Source organism: Heloderma suspectum, chromosome 6 (genome assembly GCF_057233095.1).
Source record: "Heloderma suspectum isolate Gila_16-S chromosome 6, 16-S_ref, whole genome shotgun sequence".
NCBI classification, from domain to species: domain Eukaryota; kingdom Metazoa; phylum Chordata; class Lepidosauria; order Squamata; family Helodermatidae; genus Heloderma; species Heloderma suspectum.
Window position 1 is genome coordinate 23,355,060 of NC_139463.1, and position 18,351 is coordinate 23,373,410.

The window sequence follows — 18,351 nt, forward strand, 5'->3', positions numbered from 1 at the left end:
CTTGACATTTTACAAAGAATAAGAGAGCAGGTCCTTGCCCTAAGGGGCCCAAAATCTAGAAAATAACAGAATGGAGATTCTGGGGAAGGAAGGGAAATGGAGACAGAGGTGAACAGGGAAAGAACATGTGATTGCTGCAGTTACATGTACCCAAACGTAGTTATTATGGGGACTAGGGGAGTTTGCCAAAGGCTGCATCCTAAAGGTGGGTTTTGAGAAGGGATGGATTTGTAGGAACACACAGAGAGATGGCCACACAAAGGCAGTCTGGGCATAAGAGGCAGAAAGAGAGTAAGGGTGGAGTCATTTCAGAAAGTAGGAAACCTTCAAATACCAGAGGAAGGTGGAGCTGGATGACCAACAGTCATAGGCTGGGCTGTATCAGGATATAACGGTGGAGAGATAAGTGTAGGACAAGGCTGTAGATGGCTTTGAAGGTAAGGACAAGAAGCTTGTGGAGGAACTGGGTGCAGGAAGGAAGCAAGTGCAGGCATTTAACAACAGGGTGTTACGAGATCAGAGTAAAGAGATGAATGATTTGGGCAGCAAATCATGGATACAGGTGAGAAGGCCAAAGCAAGACAATAGAGGACCAGAGAGAAGAGTGCAGGAGCCAAGGCGAAAGATGACCAGCATGTGCATAGGACTGGGCTGCAAATGGTGCCTTCATGAGTCGGACACGACTTAATGACTGAACAACAACAACCCACGTCCAGCAGTCCCCTAAGTCACAACCTGACATGATGGAGGAGACACATAGAACGACCATGCTTTGTCAGGGCTGTATCCAATCCTGGAAGATAGAATAGTCGGCAGGCCTCATGTAGCTATAATAGACACAGAGAAGGGGAATTTATCTGGGTGCAGAGCTTGTTGAGTCAGAGTGCTGAAGGGATGCGAAAAGCTGTACTTGCAGCAAAATAACATCCTTCGCATTGTTAGCTTATTTACCTTCCTACCAATTCATAAATTCTCCTCCCCAGCATTTTACTCCCCCAGCAGATGCCTGTCAGCATGGTATGTACTTGAATGCTCCTCAAGATGCACCTGGAAACCTGAAATCCTTGTTTAATAGCAACAACTAGCAAGGTGGAAGTTAAAGCTGTGGCACCATCAGAGCAGGAATTGGGGGCAGAAGCGCAGAGCCCCACTCAGCAGAATGGGCAGGAGCTTCCGAAGTGCAACTGGGCTGACTTGTCATATTTTGGAGTGAAGTAATAACCATTATCATCTAAAGTTGGGGACGGGGGCTAAAACCATTATGTCCAGAGCTTAAAATTACTTAAACTGCACCACTGTGTTAAAGCTACAGTTTACACAACCTCTCAAGTCAAGATCTCATCTCTCTCGCTTTAAAACAGGATTAAACAAATGTACAGAGAGAAAAAATCGATCAATGATCATTAACCATGATGACAGCTAAATGGAGCCTTCATGTTTGGGCGCAGTGAATCTCTGACGCTGGGAACAAACAACAGAAGATGATTATCTCCTTCCTGCCCTGCTTGTGACCTTCCAAAGGCATCTGGTTGGCTCCTGTTGGAAGCAAAATGCTGGACTAGACGGACCCTTGGCCGGATCCATTTTTCTTATATTCTTCTACCGATTGACTCTGGGAACCTAGTTGGGTCACTTTGCGTGAAGACTACATTTCCCATAAACCTCCTCTGTGCCATGAGTCTTGCATATGTCAGGAGGATATAAGGTTTTAGGTCATTTCCGGCAAGGAAACGACAGACAGATCCGTGCGTCCACGCTCGCCACCCTTTCCCCTTCTGCGAACGTGTGCACGCGAGCTGTGGCTGCAGCAGAGGTAGGAGCAAAGTGATCGCGCCACGTGTTTCAGAGGCGTGCTTACCCTGAAGTAAGCCTCACTGTGTTCAGTGGGGTTTACTGTCTGGTAAGTGTATTTAGGTCTGTGCCTTTGGTGTAGCTCGTTGTCCTCACAGGCAATCAACGGGTTAGATTCTCTGTCTGCCCCCCGCCGCCCCCATCTCGGGCACGTTTGAAAAACTTGCGGGTGTTTAGATGGTACTCCTACCCCACCCCCTAGTGGTGGCAGTACGTGGATCTCCATCAACGCCCTCCTTCTGGGCACTTTTACACCAGAGAAGTAGTCCGATCCTCAAGCTCCTACGTGAAGCAGCCGCACTTTACGTTTTAATGTTATGATCCCATGCAAACTTGCCTGGGAGTAAATCCCTTTGAATTTAACGGAGCCGACTAAACTTGCATGGGATGATTGAGGCGGCCATCCTCAGCACATTTGTTAGCCCCGTTGAATAAACGTGCAACAGGATCAGGCCGTTAAGAGTCTCTGAGGCTAAAAGAACACACCCCCCCCCCCCTACTCTCTTGGGTTGGTGTATCAGTTGCTCTCCAAGTCTGTATATTGCAAAGTTTGTATAGTGGCCTTGTTTTCTTAGAGAAGGCAGTTAAATCTTGCTTTATGGGGACAGCGACAATAGTGGGATCAGCTTCAAAAGATTTGTGTGACTGACTTAATTTTGCTATCAAATAAAAGGCTGGCTCTAGACAAAATGTCCCCTGGCAGGCCCGCTCCGTTGTCATTGGGACCTGGGGGGAGGGGGCTTAGCTGTGATAGCATATCTCAACAAGTGTTAGGTGGCTGGCTTTAGCCACCCTTTACATTTCTCACAATGCCGCAGTGATGCTACATCAGGAACACTGAAATTAAAAGGGCAGCTAGATCTGGATGCCTGGCACTGCTTAACATGCTGGGCCAGGGGGGAGAAATACTAAGAGGGTGCCCAGGACAGGTATTGTCAGTGGGTCCTACCAGGGCTCTGGGGTCCAAGAATGCCAGGGGCCTTGTTCAAAATTTAAAGAAATGTTAAGCTAAAAAATGGAGGTGGGTGGCTTTGGAAATTGGGAGGCTAATCCCAATAGACATTCTACACTGCAGCACATTTTTACTTCCCAACTTCTTTGGTAGTAAACCAGACTTTGGGTGGAAAACTGGATAATCAAGAAACACATGGAGGGACATGGACATAAAGAGTCATCCGTTTGTAATTCTAGCAATGAAGGCTGCTAGATTTATGTGGGAAGAAGAGTGGTCAGCTTTATTGACCTCATTTTACCCAATTACACAGGAGTATGGCAAAGTTCTCAGCCAGCCAGGAACTCTATTAATAGCAAGTGTCTTGTAGCACCTTAGGGCACAATCCTATGCATGTTTAGACAGGAAAAAGGCCTACAATTGCTGCCTGAGGAATGCTGGGAGTTGGAGGACTTTTTTTTGTCTAAACATGCATAGTCTTGTGCCCTTAAAGAGTTAACAGATCTATTATGGCAGTTCATATACCATGTTTTTGCCAGTAATCAATCCTTTTTTTCCAATTAAAAAGACATAAAATAAGGCTATAATCTTAGACAAACTTATTAGGGAGTAAGCCCCACTGAACATGGTGTGACTTACTCTGGAGTAAACCTTCATGGGATTCTACCATCAAACTGGGATACTTACACAGTGCTGCCTTCTTTACCATTGTGAAAATTCTTGTTTTCACCTTTCTGTCCTGCTTTGAGCAAGCATGTCTTTATAGGAAGCAACAATTTATTAATCTAATAGTATAGTTCATTACTTTGCACAGTTTGCCCATTGTATTTTCCAATATGCAAACTAACTTTCATTATGTTCATAATATAAGCAGTTCCATGGGTAGGAAGCAGCTTCCATTAACTAAACCAAGAAAAAAACCTTTTGATTGATCCAGATTTAGCCATACTCAGAGCAGACTGAGATCAGTGGGATTTAGTCATAACTAAAGTCCCATTCATTCAATGGGTCTACTCTGTACTAAATCCAGATCCAACCCAGTGTTTGAATGACGCATTAGTATATAATAGGAACCAATAGAATATTCTAGATGTGAAAATAACCAAATCCCCACTCAGGGGCAAAGGGTTGTATGAATTATTGCAACGTTCATATGATCTTCCTTGAGTAATTCCTGGTAATTTGGTGAATTTCCCATTTGCTGGTTATAAGGACACAAGCTCAATTAGTGGTTCCTATCATGCATAATTCTAGCCAAGTCCAAACTTCTTATACCAGAAAGTACACCTATGGGGTAGGCAGCTCTCCCCGCCCCCAATTTACTAGGGGAACAGTACATCATGTCACCTGATAGCCATGTTAGTGAGGCTTACTTCTGACTGGACATGCATAGGATTATGGATTAAAAATAAGCCTCTTCCCTTTATCTTTATGCCATGACTTTAGGCATCTTTCAGATTTCCTTCTAACATATACCTGTAAAATGACATCAGTTCTACACACTGATTGGTAAGTGAAGTGAAACTGTTTGCCTGTCTCTCATTCCAGAGGAAAGAATATCCCTTCAAGCCCTAAACAGTAGACCTAATGGATGGAGGGGGAGGCAGAGGGGGGAATGAAACTTGCCAATGGAGAAACTAGAGATTATCCTTTTATTCCACACATTCAATTGAATCCATACACGCAGAAGTAAAACATTTTTAAAAAACAGTGACATACAAGATGCTCATTCCTTCAGGAAGAATTGAGTTTAAAAGATCCTGCAATAAAAAATGAAGGATATTCTCCATGACATATACTTCAGTAGGCTTTGGTTCATCTTTTGCCTGGCTTCTTATGGAACAACATTTACATGTAACTGATCCACGCTGAGGCAACTGTTTAAGAAACACAAGCAAGTAAAGTCCTTTCCTCCCTGAAAGCAGCCATTCTGAAAGCCATTATAGATTGAAATCCAAATCCTGCATACTGTTTTCAAATGAAACAAAATAATTTAGTTGTCGGTTCAGAGTGGCTAAACTGAGCGACGCTAAGCGATGTACACTCCTGTGGATGGAGTTCTAAAGACTCTGCATTTCTAGGAGGAGTAGGAATTCCTAGGCATCACACCATTTGCTAGGTCACAGCGTATTCCCCAGCGCAGGGCAGATCTCTTCTTCTCTGTAGGCACCAAGTAATTGTTGGGGATATAAACGTGCTGAGGTCGAGGTGGTATTTCTGACTTGCACAGCATCTGTTCCCGGATGCTCCAGCGTACACCTTTCCTGAGATCTTCTCCTGGCAGCCGCAGTGATTCCCAGTCATGCTTATGCTCCAAGTAACGAGCTACCCGATCAGTCTTCATTCTGTTTCGGGTGAGCTGCTCCAGTCTTGGTAGTATGAAGGACTTTGGGTGGCCAGCAAGGATCAGGTCCTGCTCATAGGATGCACTGCTCCGGCTCTGGCTCTCTCTTTGAGAGCTCTGGCTCTCCTCTGTAGCTCTCCAGGAATAAGGAACCTCGGACTCTGGGGAACTGTTTGGCTCACATTCCTCCTCGGACTCTTCCTCCTCCTCTTGCTGGGTATTCAGGCTGTACATTCTCTGACTCAGGTCCCCATATTCAGGGTCACTTGGACTGCTGGACTCTGGTTCACTGACAATTGACTCATCTGTCACCTGTACTTCTCCATCAGGCCTTCGCCTCAGAACCTTCCTTTTCATCACAGGCTTCCTAGAAACTCTGGAATCTTTGGGAGTCTCCGACTGCAAGCTGGTTTCTGTTTGAAGATGCTTGATCATCACAGGAAGAGTGGGTCTGGCCACTGAGGCCACCGAGGCTCTTGTGTAGGGGTCTACCCGAGGGGCGATGCGAGGCTGCCTTGGGCTATCTCCATCTCCCTGTTCTGCACAAAGGCGAATAAAGGCCATTGCAGCTTCTTTGAGCTGATCTTCATGGCTCATAGAGGCCCATCGGTACCGATCAGGTCTCATCAGGGCTTCCATTACTTCTTCTTGATAGTTACTGATTCTGAAAGAGAGATGCTAATTGTGTTATACCCACCAAAGCAAGCTTAGCTACTGGTTTATTCACTTACTGAATAGTACCATCTGCTTATGTCTGACAAGAACATAATTTCATCAAAGTCAACTTAGAATCCAAAATTCTGATTCCTGCTGTGTTACGTTGTTCCTTCTTCATTTTCTTTGTTACAGTTCTATCCTCCCTTTCCTCCAAGGAGCCCAAGGTTGTGTACACAACCCTCCTCCTCTCCATTTTATCCTCACAACTACTCTGCGAGGTAGGTTAGGCTGAGAGTCAGTGTCTGGCCCAAAGTCACCCAGTGAGCTTCGTAGCTGAGTGGGGACTAGAACTCAGGTCTTCTCAGTCCTAGGCCAACACTCTAACCACCACACTGACTCTTCAGCAGTACATTATGAGAATGTGATCAGTCTTACACAGTATTAACTGTACTGTGTTCTAGCAAATCCAGAATTTGCCTCTTAACATATTAAGGAGATCTTGATAACCACAAAGAAAATATCAAGCTTCCCCAAGAGACAGTTTGCCCAACAGTTATGGGGATCCCTCAAAAGAGAAAGCTGCTGGGGAGTATCAAGTGTGTTCTAGGGTATGCATTCAGTTCACATATGTCAACAGTGATGCCAAAGTGGGCTGGCCAACATCTGACATGGAATGTGTACACTCTAAAACAAATTCCAGAATCCTCTACATATGCAGAGGTCCCTCGACAACCTAGTTGATATGGAGAGGGTTCCCTAAAGATAGAAAGTTTGAAAACCATACTAAAGCAAGAGACATGGTTTGACACCCACAGCTTAAGTAACTATTTTGAATAAGGGCAGGAAAAAAGCTAGAAATGCAGCCCTGTTCCAAGTAGTCCATGGCTGTCAGAGATTCCTCCTATTCCCCACTCCGTCAGGTTGCTGGGAATAAGAACAGCCTTGTATTTAACAACTCCCCTGGTTGCCAAAGGCAACAATTAATTAATGCAGGTGAATGCATGGAATTCCATGCAGACAAGTGAGCAGGCTGATGGAGGAGGAATGGATCTCTGTCCCTCCTCCATCAGTCTGCTTTGCTTTTGTGCTAGCCACAGGGGAAGGCCCCCACCAGCCCACTTGGTAGATGGCAATGTACTAGCCTGCTAAGAGGCTAGTAAAAAAAGATTGTAGGCTAGTAACTTTTGTGGACTAATACAAAGCTGGTGTAGAATGAATTTGTTAGTAAGTGTCAGACAACTGACCTGGTTCACATGATCACTGCAGCTCACTGTGGCTTATTAGCCACAGTGGGTTGCAGCGCCTTGCAGCATCCGGGTTGCTGATCCACACCCTGCTCCAGCAGCTTCTCATGTTGTCTGAACCCAGCAAGGGTGGCTTGTTGGAGTAGTTAATGAACCACCCCACAACCTTACAACAGGCCATGGGTTCTGGGTGGTTTTTAACCTCCCTGACAAGCCACCCTTCCTAGGTTGGGACAACACAAGAAGCCACTCCCAGTGAGGATTATTCAAATTAGCCAGCATGTGATGGGTGGTTAACAAGCCACCATGGGTTGTTAACCACCCTGTGATTGTACAAATCAAGCCTCTCCCTTAATAGTGAAAAGTATATCATTAAGCCCAAATACTTAATGAACATGTATCAAGCTATCTCTGCAGAAAATAAAAGCAGAGAGATAGCAAGTTAATTGAGTCCAGCCGAATAGCCTCTAGCAGCAAATACAGTTTGAACAATTCTACTTATTCCTAGAGTCTCTTCTCCCCTTCATCTGTGGACAAAATACTACCACATTTTCATGTTTCAGGTTTTTTCATAGGGATTCTTATTATGGCCAAAGATGGGGAAGAAAGAGAGAAGCTACTGAAGAGGATCCAGGAGCTGGAAGAGACTGTGCAAAGGCTGGAAGAAAGACTGCAGGAGAGCAAGGAATCTGCAGGCACCAGTAGCCTCCCAGCATCAGGAAAAACTAAGAAACACCAGCAGCGGCTGTTTGATTTTAGTGCTTATGGCCGGAGACACGTGGCACTAAAGATAGCCTACCTGGGCTGGGGATACCAGGGCTTCGCCAGCCAGGAGAATACCAACAATACTATTGAGGAGAAGCTGTTTGAGGCTCTTGGCAAAACCCGATTAGTAGATAGTAGGCAGGCTTCCAACTACCACCGCTGTGGGCGCACTGACAAGGGAGTCAGCGCCTTTGGACAGGTAAGCACAATATATCTGATTTCTGTTACAGAATTTGAATTTGAGGGGTGGGGGCAGATGGGGCTGAGCCCCATTAACTTTTCTGATGACCTCCTATCTCCTGTTTTCAGAAGGCTTAAATATGCCGACACTCAGGTCTAGTGTCCAATTGGCAAAGTGCTCGAGCTTTCACATGGTAAAAATCTTGTGAGTTCATATTCAAGAAATGTTAAGATTTATCTGTACAGTATAACCCCTGCCTCCGCTGGTATAGTGTAGTAGTTAGAGCATCCTTCCCCAACCTGGTGCCCTCCAGGTGTCTTGGGCTACAACTCTCAGCATTACCCAGCCAGCATGCTGGCTGGGACATGCTGGGAGTTGTAGTCCAACACATCTGGAGGGCACCAGGTAGGGAAAGGCTGGGTTAGAGTGTTGGACTATGACTGAGGAGGCCCAGGTTCAAATCTTCATCATGAAGTCCACTAGGTGACCCTGAGCTTGTTACTCTCAGCCTGGCCCCCAAGGTGGTGGTGGGGGGCGGGGACCATCTTTGCCACCTTGAGCTTCTTGAAAGGTGGGATATACATGCTGCAACTGATATTATTAATAATAAACCAGTCATGCTTTGCTGTCACTTGATAATTGATATTATTAAATTATATTGGAGGCTGCATGGAAAACAAGTAATACGGGACCAATGTTTTCTATCAGTAGTTGATGTGTCTAAGGAACGAACCTGTAACCAGTGACAACCTGGCATTCTTGAGATTAAAGACTGAATTACTCAGAAAACTGAGGATTGCAAGTTAAACCTACTGCCAAACCTATTAAGGTCCAAATACTCACCAAGACATACTACAAAACAGTCTCATTTGAAGAAGTCTTGGTAACGATTCAGTTAAACACACACAGTAGTTTTGTATTGCACATTTAACCCTAGCATATAACCTTCTCGAATGTTTCAGGTGATCTCCCTGGATCTGCGCTCAAACCTTTCGGAGGATAAACCTGAGAGTACCGGAAAAGACAAAGCAACTAATACTTCAGAGGAGATCCGCTACACCCACATCTTGAATCAGGTGCTCCCTCCTGATATACGGGTACTGGCTTGGACACCAGTAGAACCCAGTTTCAGTGCTAGATTTAGTTGCCTGAAGAGGACCTATCGCTACTTTTTTCCTCGTGCTGATCTGGATGTATTGCTCATGAATACTGCGGCTCAGAAGTTTGTGGGGACGCACGATTTTCGTAATCTGTGCAAGATGGATGTAGCCAATGGTGTGACTAACTTTCAAAGGACAATTCTTACTGCAGAGGTGCAGCTTGTCGATAGAGAAGAGGAGACTGAGCAACAAAACCCCTTCCAAATGTACCAGTTTGAAGTGACAGGACAAGCCTTCCTCTATCACCAGGTCCGCTGCATGATGGCTATCCTCTTCCTGATTGGACAAAGGATGGAGAAGCCAGAGATTATTGATAAGCTGCTGGATATAGAGAACAACCCTAGAAAACCACAATACAGGTATGACTTGGCAAAGGAATTCCTGATTCTTAAAAAACATCTCCAGATGCTTAACTATTATGTTTCAGCAAAAACACCCACACACATGAAAATCCCTTATTACACTGACCAGTGGTGGCTCTATAAATCTCAGACAGATCTTTCCCAGCCCTGCCACCTCAGACCCACTTTAACCAGTGATGCTAGAGACTGAACCTGGGACCTTCTGTATGCAAAGAGTATGTTCTGCCAGTGAGCTATGAGCCATCATCATACTGTTGATACCTTAAGGACTAATAAATGTATTGTGACATCACATCCAGTAAAACAGTCTTGCCTGTAAAAGCTCATGCCTGACTTCAAAGGTGGCTAGGACTCTGCATTTTCTTGGCTAAACAACATGGAAATATGATTAGTCCATCTTTTTACTCATGGGTAGCTGATCTTCAGTACAAGTGTCCCATATGATACAGGCCAGCCTTTCCCAACCTGATCCCCATTAGATGTGTTGGATTGGCTGGGAATGATGGGAGTTGCAGTCCAAGACATCTGAAATGCATGAAGTTGGAGAATGCTGACAGAGGCAGTTTCTGCAATGCCACGTTTCTTTGTTCTATAGTACAACTGAACTGCAGGGCAAAACCCCATGAAAGCCCTGGAGCGTAGGGGGAGACCGAGTTATAGATGTACAGTGCCATGCATTAAAATTATACTGCAACTTGAAGTTTGATTCTGTCACTAACTTTGAGTCAGTTTCCATTTGATGCACTAACGTTAACATACTGGTATGTAAACAAACTAAAGAAACAGCAGATCCAAAGTTGCATGGTGACTCCTTCACCAAGTGTACATTTCTGTTTATTGTCCTATTGTGCATGATTAAATAAGTAAAAATTGAACTTAAAGAACACAGCCCTGTTTCAGTTTTAGCTGCATGCCAGCAAGGTGGTGTGCAAGACTAGTATCCCCAGATGAAGATGCATCTGTCCATCTACATCAACAACCATTCAGTGGGGCCCCATTGAGCACAACATTGATGTGCAACTGCATCCACATCAGTTGCATCTACAGCTTCAAACCTAGCAAAGGTTTAGCTTGTGGATGCCTGTTTCTGCATATACTCCCCTTTTGGGTTAAGTCACATGCATCTAATTTCAGCTTTCACTTACACCTCTTCTTTTCTTGCAGTATGGCAGTGGAATTTCCTCTGGTTCTGTACGACTGCGAGTTTGAAAACATCCAGTGGATCTATGATCGCAAAGTCCAGGAGTTTAATGTTACTCACTTACAGCAGCTTTGGGCTAATCATGCTGTTAAAACCCATATGCTGTACAGCATGTTAAAGGGACTAGATTTTGCCAAGATACCTATGGAGACAGGTAAGAGAAATAAGCTTCTGTAGATTTCTGATAGTATTCACTAGAATGGGAAAGACTAGAGATCTTTTCAAGAAAATCGGATATCTCAAGGGAACAAAAACATTTGTGCAAAAACGTTTGTGCATGATAAAGGACAAAGAAGGCAGGGACCTCACAGAAGCAGATGAGATTAAGAAGAGGTGGAAAGAATACACAGAAGAACTATACAGGAAAGATCTGAATGTCCCTGATAGCCATGATAGTGTGGTCACTGAACTTGAGCCGGACATCCTCGAGAGTGAAGTCAAGTGGGCCTTAGGAAGCATTACTAACAACAAAGCTAGCGGAGATGACAGTATTCCAGCGGAGCTATTTAAAATCCTAAAAGATGATGCTGTTAAAGTGCTGCATTCAATATGCCAACAAATTTGGAACACTCAGCAATGGCCGCAAGACTGGAAAAGGTCAGTTTACATTCCAATTCCAAAGAAGGGCAACGCCAAAGAGTGTTCAAACTACCACACAATTGCACTCATTTCACATGCCAGCAAGGTGATGCTCAAAATCCTACAAGCTAGGCTTCAGCAGTATGCGAACCGAGAACTACCGGAAGTACAAGCTGGGTTTCGAAGAGGCAAAGGAACTAGAGATCAAATCGCCAACATTCGCTGCATCATGGAGAAAGCAAGAGAATTCCAGAAAAACGTCTATTTCTGCTTCATTGACTATACTAAAGCCTTTGATTGTGTGGATCACAACAAACTGTGGCAAATTCTGAAAGAGATGGGAGTACCAGACCACCTTACCTGTCTCCTGAGAAACCTGTACCAGGGTCAAGAAGCAACAGTAAGAACCAGACATGGAACAACCGAGTGGTTCAAAATTGGGAAAGGAGTACGACAAGGCTGTATATTGTCGAGTTACAGCTGGTCTTTATGTTTTCAGAAATGGGGGTCAGCCATTGCTTATTTGCCCAAAATGCTAAATGTAATCCGATACCTGCAACATCTGCCAGCGACCAATTCATTCAGCTTGCAGCCTCTATCTTGAACTGCAGACCTCATGGTCAGAACATTCGTACACCGCCCCCCCTACACACACACACTGCATTTTGTCCCATATAGGCTGATGAAGAGTTCTGGAGAACCTGAAAGCTTGCACATGCTTTGGTGGCATTTTGATTGGTCCTAATAAGAGCATTGCTTAACTATGCTCTTATTACAAGCTGAATATGAGCCAACAATGTGATGTGGCTGCAAAAAAGGCAAATGCTCTTTTGGGCTGCATTCATAGAAGCATCGCTTCCAAATCCCGGGAAGTACTAGTTCCCTTCTACTCAGCACTGGTTAGGCCTCATCTGGAGTACTGTGTCCAGTTCTGGGCACCACACTTTAAGAAGGATGCAGACAAACTGGAGAGGGTTCAGAGGAGGGCAACAAAGATGATCAGGGGACTGAAAACAAAGCCCTATGAAGAGAGACTGAAAGAACTGGGCATGTTTAGCCTTGAGAAGAGAAGACTGAGGGGAGATATGATAGCACTCTTCAAGTACTTGAAAGGTTGTCACAGAGAAGAAGGCCAGGATCTCTTCTTGATCATCCCAGAGTGCAGGACACAGAATAATGGGCTCAAGTTACAGGAAGCCAGATTCCGGCTGAACATCAGGAAAAACTTCCTGACTGTAAGAGCAATATGACAATGGAACCAATTACCTGGGGAGGTGGTGGGCTCTCCCACACTGGAGGCCTTCAAGACAAGGCTGGACAGCCATTTGTCAGGGATGCTCTGACTTGGATTCCTGCATTGAGCAGGGGGTTGGACTCGATGGCCTTGTAGGCCCCTTCCAACCCTACTATTCTATGATTCTATGGGGTATTGTTGTTTTTTCTCATGGACCGGGATGGCTTCTTTTTTTTTAATGCTACGCATAACTTGACATTCTTCTGATGCTAACTGTTGTTTACAGGTTCAAGGAACAATACGACAGTTGTATGGAGAGAGATAACACCTCCAGTCCACAAACAGATCAGTGCTTTAACTGAGGGTGTGAAAGCACGCAACTACAAACCATTGATGGACCGTCCCAAATGTGAAGGCTTGGAATCTCGTATCAGTCACTTTGTGCGTAGAGGACGCATTGAACTTCCACACTTAAAAAAAACAAAACATTCTGAAATGGAAGCAGATGAACATATAGAAATTAAGAGCAGCCACAGAGATACTGCAGAAGCAGGCAATGAAGTTCCAGAACAAGCTGCAAAGAGGGTCTGCACAAGTACCAACTGAAGTTTCCAGATCATATCTTGCTATGTACAAGCAGACACAACGAACTTTTATCCAAGACTTTATAGGGATACAAATCTGACAAGTATTTTTTTAAATTCAAGCATCCATTAAACCTTTTTCATTTAAGAAATAAACCTTTAATTACAGAGTTGTGTAAAGCAGATGTCTTCTAATGGTTTAAAAAAAGTTAGGAGATCCCAGTATTGGCTTTGCATTCTCTTCCTACTGCTGCATAAGTTGAAAGTATCTAATAGTGCAATTTTACTCATGTTTAGACCGAAAAAACTGTATAAATGCATAGGATTGCACACTAAAATTCTTAAATAGTTAAACATTCATTGCAGTGGGTCTAATCTAAATAGGACTAACATTGGAAACAACCCACTTAATCCCCCAACCTCATGGAGAATGCTGTGTGCACATAGCCAGGTGTTAGCATGCTGTTTTTTTCCTGGCACTTCCAACACATTTTCCAGCATGTGTTCAAAACCAAACTTTCCATCTGGCAGTGGCTGAACATGGCTGGCTTGCCATAGGCTAAGGTGATCTGAATTTTTTTATGTGGCTTCCACACACCCAGTTGGGTATGCCAATCAGACTTGGCATACCAACAGTTCTGGGAAACGATGCCAGATTTTTTAACAAGAATTAAATGGGAAAGATTTTATAAACTCAGTAGCTTCTAGCAACTGGTAGTTGCCTGAGGTTAGAATTCAGGAGCTTCTAAACACCATTCGTCAGCTGAGCCTTACTCTGCTTCTTCACAGGATAGAGGCAGTGGGAACAATAAAACCTGGACTAATTACAAAAAGGAAAGAACAGTTTTATAGTACAGATAATGCTATCGATAAGACCAGTTTAACTGAGGCCTAATGAAAAGTGGTCTATTAAACTGCATGGGGCAGCCAGTATTTTTTGCTAAGATACACAAGCGTATCAACGTGTTTCAAATCCCAGCCCTTCCTTAATCAGAGCTGGTACTACATCATCCGTTCCATTCCTTGCTCTGGTGCAGGATTCTATAGTATCTCATTCTGTTGCCAGGCAGTTTATATTAGGGCCACAATCCCATGCATGTTTAATTTGGGATTAAAACCCATGGAAGATGCAATCCTGTAGCCACTAGATGCTGCCCAGAGGACTGCTGGATTGCTTGGTGGCTGGGACCTGAGGTTGGAAACCATGCTTCCGTCCCCTGCCCCTTGGAGCCGGTGTGGTTCTTTCCACGCCCGGAAACAGAGCATGGAGATGAGGAAAAGGGGGCAGTCCTGGGGCAGGGAGAGACTGTGGAAGGTGCTTTATGCAGCTTCCTATTGGTTTCCAGGCCCCTTCCCGTTCCGACGCTGAGCCTAGATGGGCAAATTTGCCGGTCTAGTCAAAAATGCAGGGCGCCATAGCACAGAAAAGAGGATCTCTTCCATGATCCAGCCGCCCTGCATAGGATGTTGGGAGCCTCCAATTTCGGAGGCCGGCGATTATCCGGATAGGATTGCACCCTGAACAGAGTTGGAGTAACTTGCAAGTAAACAAACTAAGGTTGCAATCCCAAATATAGGTCTAAACCTTGCTGAAATGTTAAGTCACTGCTTCTTACCCTAAGGTTAGCAGCTCAGTGAACAACTACTTATGCTTACCACTTAGATATATTTTTAAATATGGGCAGCAGTGTATTAAATAAAGTAATATATTACTCCCTTTTAATATCTATTTAAATATTTAGGCTAAGTGGGGGGCAGAATGTAGGTTTGTTCAAGCTTGTGGTGTTGTGTTTCCCATGTCATCTGTATAAATAGGTTTTCTACTTTAGTTTGCATAAGCACTAAGCTAAATCCCAGTAGCCATAATGTGTAACACCAAATGAATGGGGTTGGGGTGTGGAGAGACAAAAGCCTTGCTAAAAGAAGGTGTTGCTTGCTGAGCTGTAGTGGTAGAAAGGGGAGGGACACAAAAGGACATTACAGGGAGCCGAAACCACAATAGGAAACCAACAGCTGGGAAATTTAAAGGTAGAAAAAGCAACAGTGGTAGAGATGAAGAGGCACCCAAAAATCCCAACATGTTTTAAACAGCAGCCTCCCCCAAGGGAAGAACATTTGCACAAACTGTGCAAACCCTGTGTGTGTCTAATCAGAAGCCAATACCGACTTAACCTGGGAGATAAGCACCATTAAACACAACAGTTCTTCTGAATAGACATCTATAGGACTGTGCTACAAATAAGGCAACTGGATCTGCTCACCGTTCAGTAACAGGGCAATCTTCCACCATATATTTCTCAGACTCTACTTAACAGACGTAGAAAAAAACATACTACTGTAACTACACAACAAAAAAGGATTAAGAGAGCAATCCTATGGAGTCTGGGCAAGCATCCCAAGGACCATAGGATAGTATGGACTCCCTGCTCCGAGGTCGGAGATAGTGCTCCAACCCTAGAAGGGGGAGTCAAAGGTCTGTTTCCTCACAGCTGGTGTGGAGCCCGGAATATAGTTTATCCTGAGCCTCCTTCCCTCCCACTCCAAAGCGTCCTTACTAGATGGGTTGAAAAGCCTGTCTAGCGACAGGCCCCACCCTCAAACCAGCAGGGCACAGGAGCCTCAAAAGTCTCTGAGCTCAGAGGCTTCTGAGGAGCGAGGGCACAATTGATAAGACTGCGCCCTAAGTCTCATACTTCTCTCAAACCATTTATCTATACTGAACGGGGGTTGCAATTCAATACGCACTTGTTTGGGAGCAAGCTCTATTGTACTGTGTCACAGGCTGGCAGTAATCTGGGTTTTTATCCCTGCACAGGTGTTAATTAGCTTACTGATGCCAGGATTTGTGTTATCCTCAGAACTGTTTTGCGACTGATTACTAACAATTTTACCATCTCTCTGACTTCACAGTTGACAATTTGTTAGTCTTTAAAGTGCGACAAGAATTTGTGCTTTTTACTGTTGTCAGCATTGTCATCCTCCTACAATCATATATCTGCCAACTTCATGCATCTCATTAAGCAGACTCTAGTCTTTAACGTGCCACAATACTTTGCTATTTTTTCCTGTAACATATAAGCTAGGCTACCCCTCTAGAGGTAGCTGTATATCCATGTACTTTTTTTTCTATGCATGTTGCATAAAGACTGTTAAATATGACAAGTCATTATACCCTACTGAATGGGTGGACAGAGCCAGCTGCCTTCTTTATTACATGTTTATCCCACCTCCACAGGAGAGCTCTAGCTCATTTGCTAGCACACATGCTGTGTATGCAAGAGGTCCCAGGTTCAGTCCCTGGCATCTCCACTTAAAGAGTCTTAGGGCGCAATCCTATGGCTGCTAGTCAGTGGCTAGACGGCCATAGGATATGTCGGTTCCCAGGAACCGACCTCAGAGCCCATGCTCTGAGGTTGGTTCCCTGAGAACTGACCTCCACCTACTCCCACGCTGCCTTGTAGGCAGCGCGGATCAGCCCCACACTTGTAAGAGCAGCAAAAACAGGGCGCTCTTGGGTGCAGGCCGGGGTGGGTGGAGGTGCCCTTCTGACGCGTCCTATGCATTGTCCAGCCTCCACCCCCACCCCGACTTCCTGCTGCTAGACAGCCAAAATCTGCAGTGTAACCATGAATACAGGGTAGCTGAAGCGTGGCAGAGAAGATCCTCTCCACACTGTTCCTGCCCTGCATTGGATAGGCGGTCACCTCCAAGTTTGTAGGCAGCTGCCTAACTGGATAGGATTGAGCCCTAGGTAGCAGGTGCTGGGAACAGCCTGGAGAGCTGTTGATGGTTAAAAACCGGACAAATGGACTAATAGTCTGACTCAATGTTATTTGTGTTTTTGTATTTTACGATCTGTAGTTGTTGCGATCTGCCTTGAGCGTATTTTAGTGTAGAAGAGCAGCAAATGCATAAATCTTATCGAGTTAAGAGGGAATACATCATTCCCTCCAATTTTCTCCTCAAAAACGTCCCTGCAGGGTAGGTTAAGAGTGACTGGCCCAATGTCAAGCAATAAACCTCAGGACTACACAGGGATTTGAATCCTGGCCTCCCTGGCTCTAGCACGACAGTAGCCACTATGCTGCAGTGTCTCGTCTCATTCCAATAAGCCCTTATCTGCCCCCCACTTGGGAAAGGCTGGTGAAAACTAGGGATGCATTTCCCCCCTTTGCTTGCACCGCAAGCGCTGTAGGAAGTTTGGTGTAGTGGTAAGAGCACTAGTCTAGGACTAGGGTTTAAATCCCCCACTCAGCCCTGAAGCTTACCGGGTGGTCTTGGGCCAATCACCATTTCCCTCAGCCGAGCCCAAGCCCGGCGGCCGTCCAGACATCTTGGACTACAACTTCGATCATCTTGGAGATGATGGGAGTTGTAGTCCAAACCATTTGGAGAGCCTCCAGGCTGGGTTATTTTCGCTTACTGTAACCAATTATTATTATTAAATTTATTAATCGCCCATCTGGCTGGTCACCCAGCCACTCTGGGCGATGTACAACATACAATAAGACAGTTTAAAACAATAAAATTCTACAATAAAAACATTTTCTAAAATACCCTAACCCACCCCAAATGCCTGCCTGAACAGCCACGTTTTTAATGCACGACGGAAGCTCATTAAAGAGGGGGCATGGCGGAGTTCCCTAGGGAGGGAGTTCCACAGAGTGGGGGCCACCACAGAAAAGGCCCTCTCCCTCGTCCCCACCAGTCTAGCTGTCCTGGCTGATGGGACAGAGAGAAGGCCATCCGAGGCTGATCTTGTTGAGCGGCCTGTCTGGTGCTGCTGGAGGCACTCCTTAAGATAGGCTGGGCTGGAACCATATAGGGTTTTAAAGGTCAAAACCAACACCTTGAATTTGGCCCGGAAAACAACTGGTAACCAGTGCAACTCCTTCAGCACCGGAGGGATGTGATCTCGCCGGCAGGGTGGTTGAGAGAAAAAGGTGCGTAGGCCCGCGGGTGGAAAGAACGGGAGCCACGGCCGCCGTCTTGAGCTCCTCGGGGGGAAAGGCGGGTTAAAAAGCCTCCTCAGTAGCGCGGCGGGTGGCGTTCCCCTGGATCCCGAGGAGCCCCGGCAAGAGGCGGCTGCGCCCGCCTAGTCCGGGGGCGCAGACATCCTCCTCTCCCCGGCGTGCGTGCGCGCGCCCTCCCTCCGCTGATACCTGACCGCCGGATCAGCCTCCTTCTGCTCTCGCGCAGTGACCGTTACTTCGCCTCTTAACTGCCGGTCGTTTAAA

At 45.3% G+C, this 18,351-nt stretch overlaps 2 protein-coding genes across 8 annotated transcripts; one reads left to right on the top strand and one right to left on the bottom strand.

Annotated features, from left to right (window-relative positions):
- Nucleotides 1-1,735: 1,735 nt before the first annotated feature.
- Nucleotides 1,736-13,335, top strand: PUS3 (pseudouridine synthase 3). 3 transcript variants are annotated; one of them, XM_084803783.1, is made up of 5 exons: nt 1,736-1,900; nt 7,612-8,012; nt 8,957-9,513; nt 10,681-10,871; nt 12,817-13,335. In XM_084803783.1, exons 2-5 carry the CDS (start codon nt 7,635-7,637, stop codon nt 13,134-13,136), a joined length of 1,446 nt encoding a protein of 481 aa, XP_084659909.1. In that variant the 5' UTR covers nt 1,736-1,900; nt 7,612-7,634; the 3' UTR covers nt 13,137-13,335. The 3 variants fall into 3 exon arrangements, with proteins under 3 accessions (XP_084659909.1, XP_084659908.1, XP_084659910.1); XM_084803782.1 differs by having other exon boundaries at nt 1,736-1,813; XM_084803784.1 differs by lacking the exons at nt 1,736-1,900; nt 7,612-8,012 and adding an exon at nt 8,021-8,187.
- HYLS1 (HYLS1 centriolar and ciliogenesis associated) lies at nt 4,437-18,307 on the bottom strand. Of its 5 annotated transcripts, none has more exons than XM_084803789.1 (3): nt 18,277-18,307; nt 9,365-9,430; nt 4,437-5,811 (listed from the first exon to the last, which is right to left on the bottom strand). In XM_084803789.1, exon 3 carries the CDS (start codon nt 5,784-5,786, stop codon nt 4,881-4,883), a length of 906 nt encoding a protein of 301 aa, XP_084659915.1. In that variant the 5' UTR covers nt 5,787-5,811; nt 9,365-9,430; nt 18,277-18,307; the 3' UTR covers nt 4,437-4,880. The 5 variants fall into 5 exon arrangements, with proteins under 5 accessions (XP_084659915.1, XP_084659916.1, XP_084659917.1 ...); XM_084803790.1 differs by having other exon boundaries at nt 9,365-9,494; XM_084803791.1 differs by having other exon boundaries at nt 17,964-18,307.
- Between the last annotated feature and the right edge of the window lie 44 nt (nt 18,308-18,351).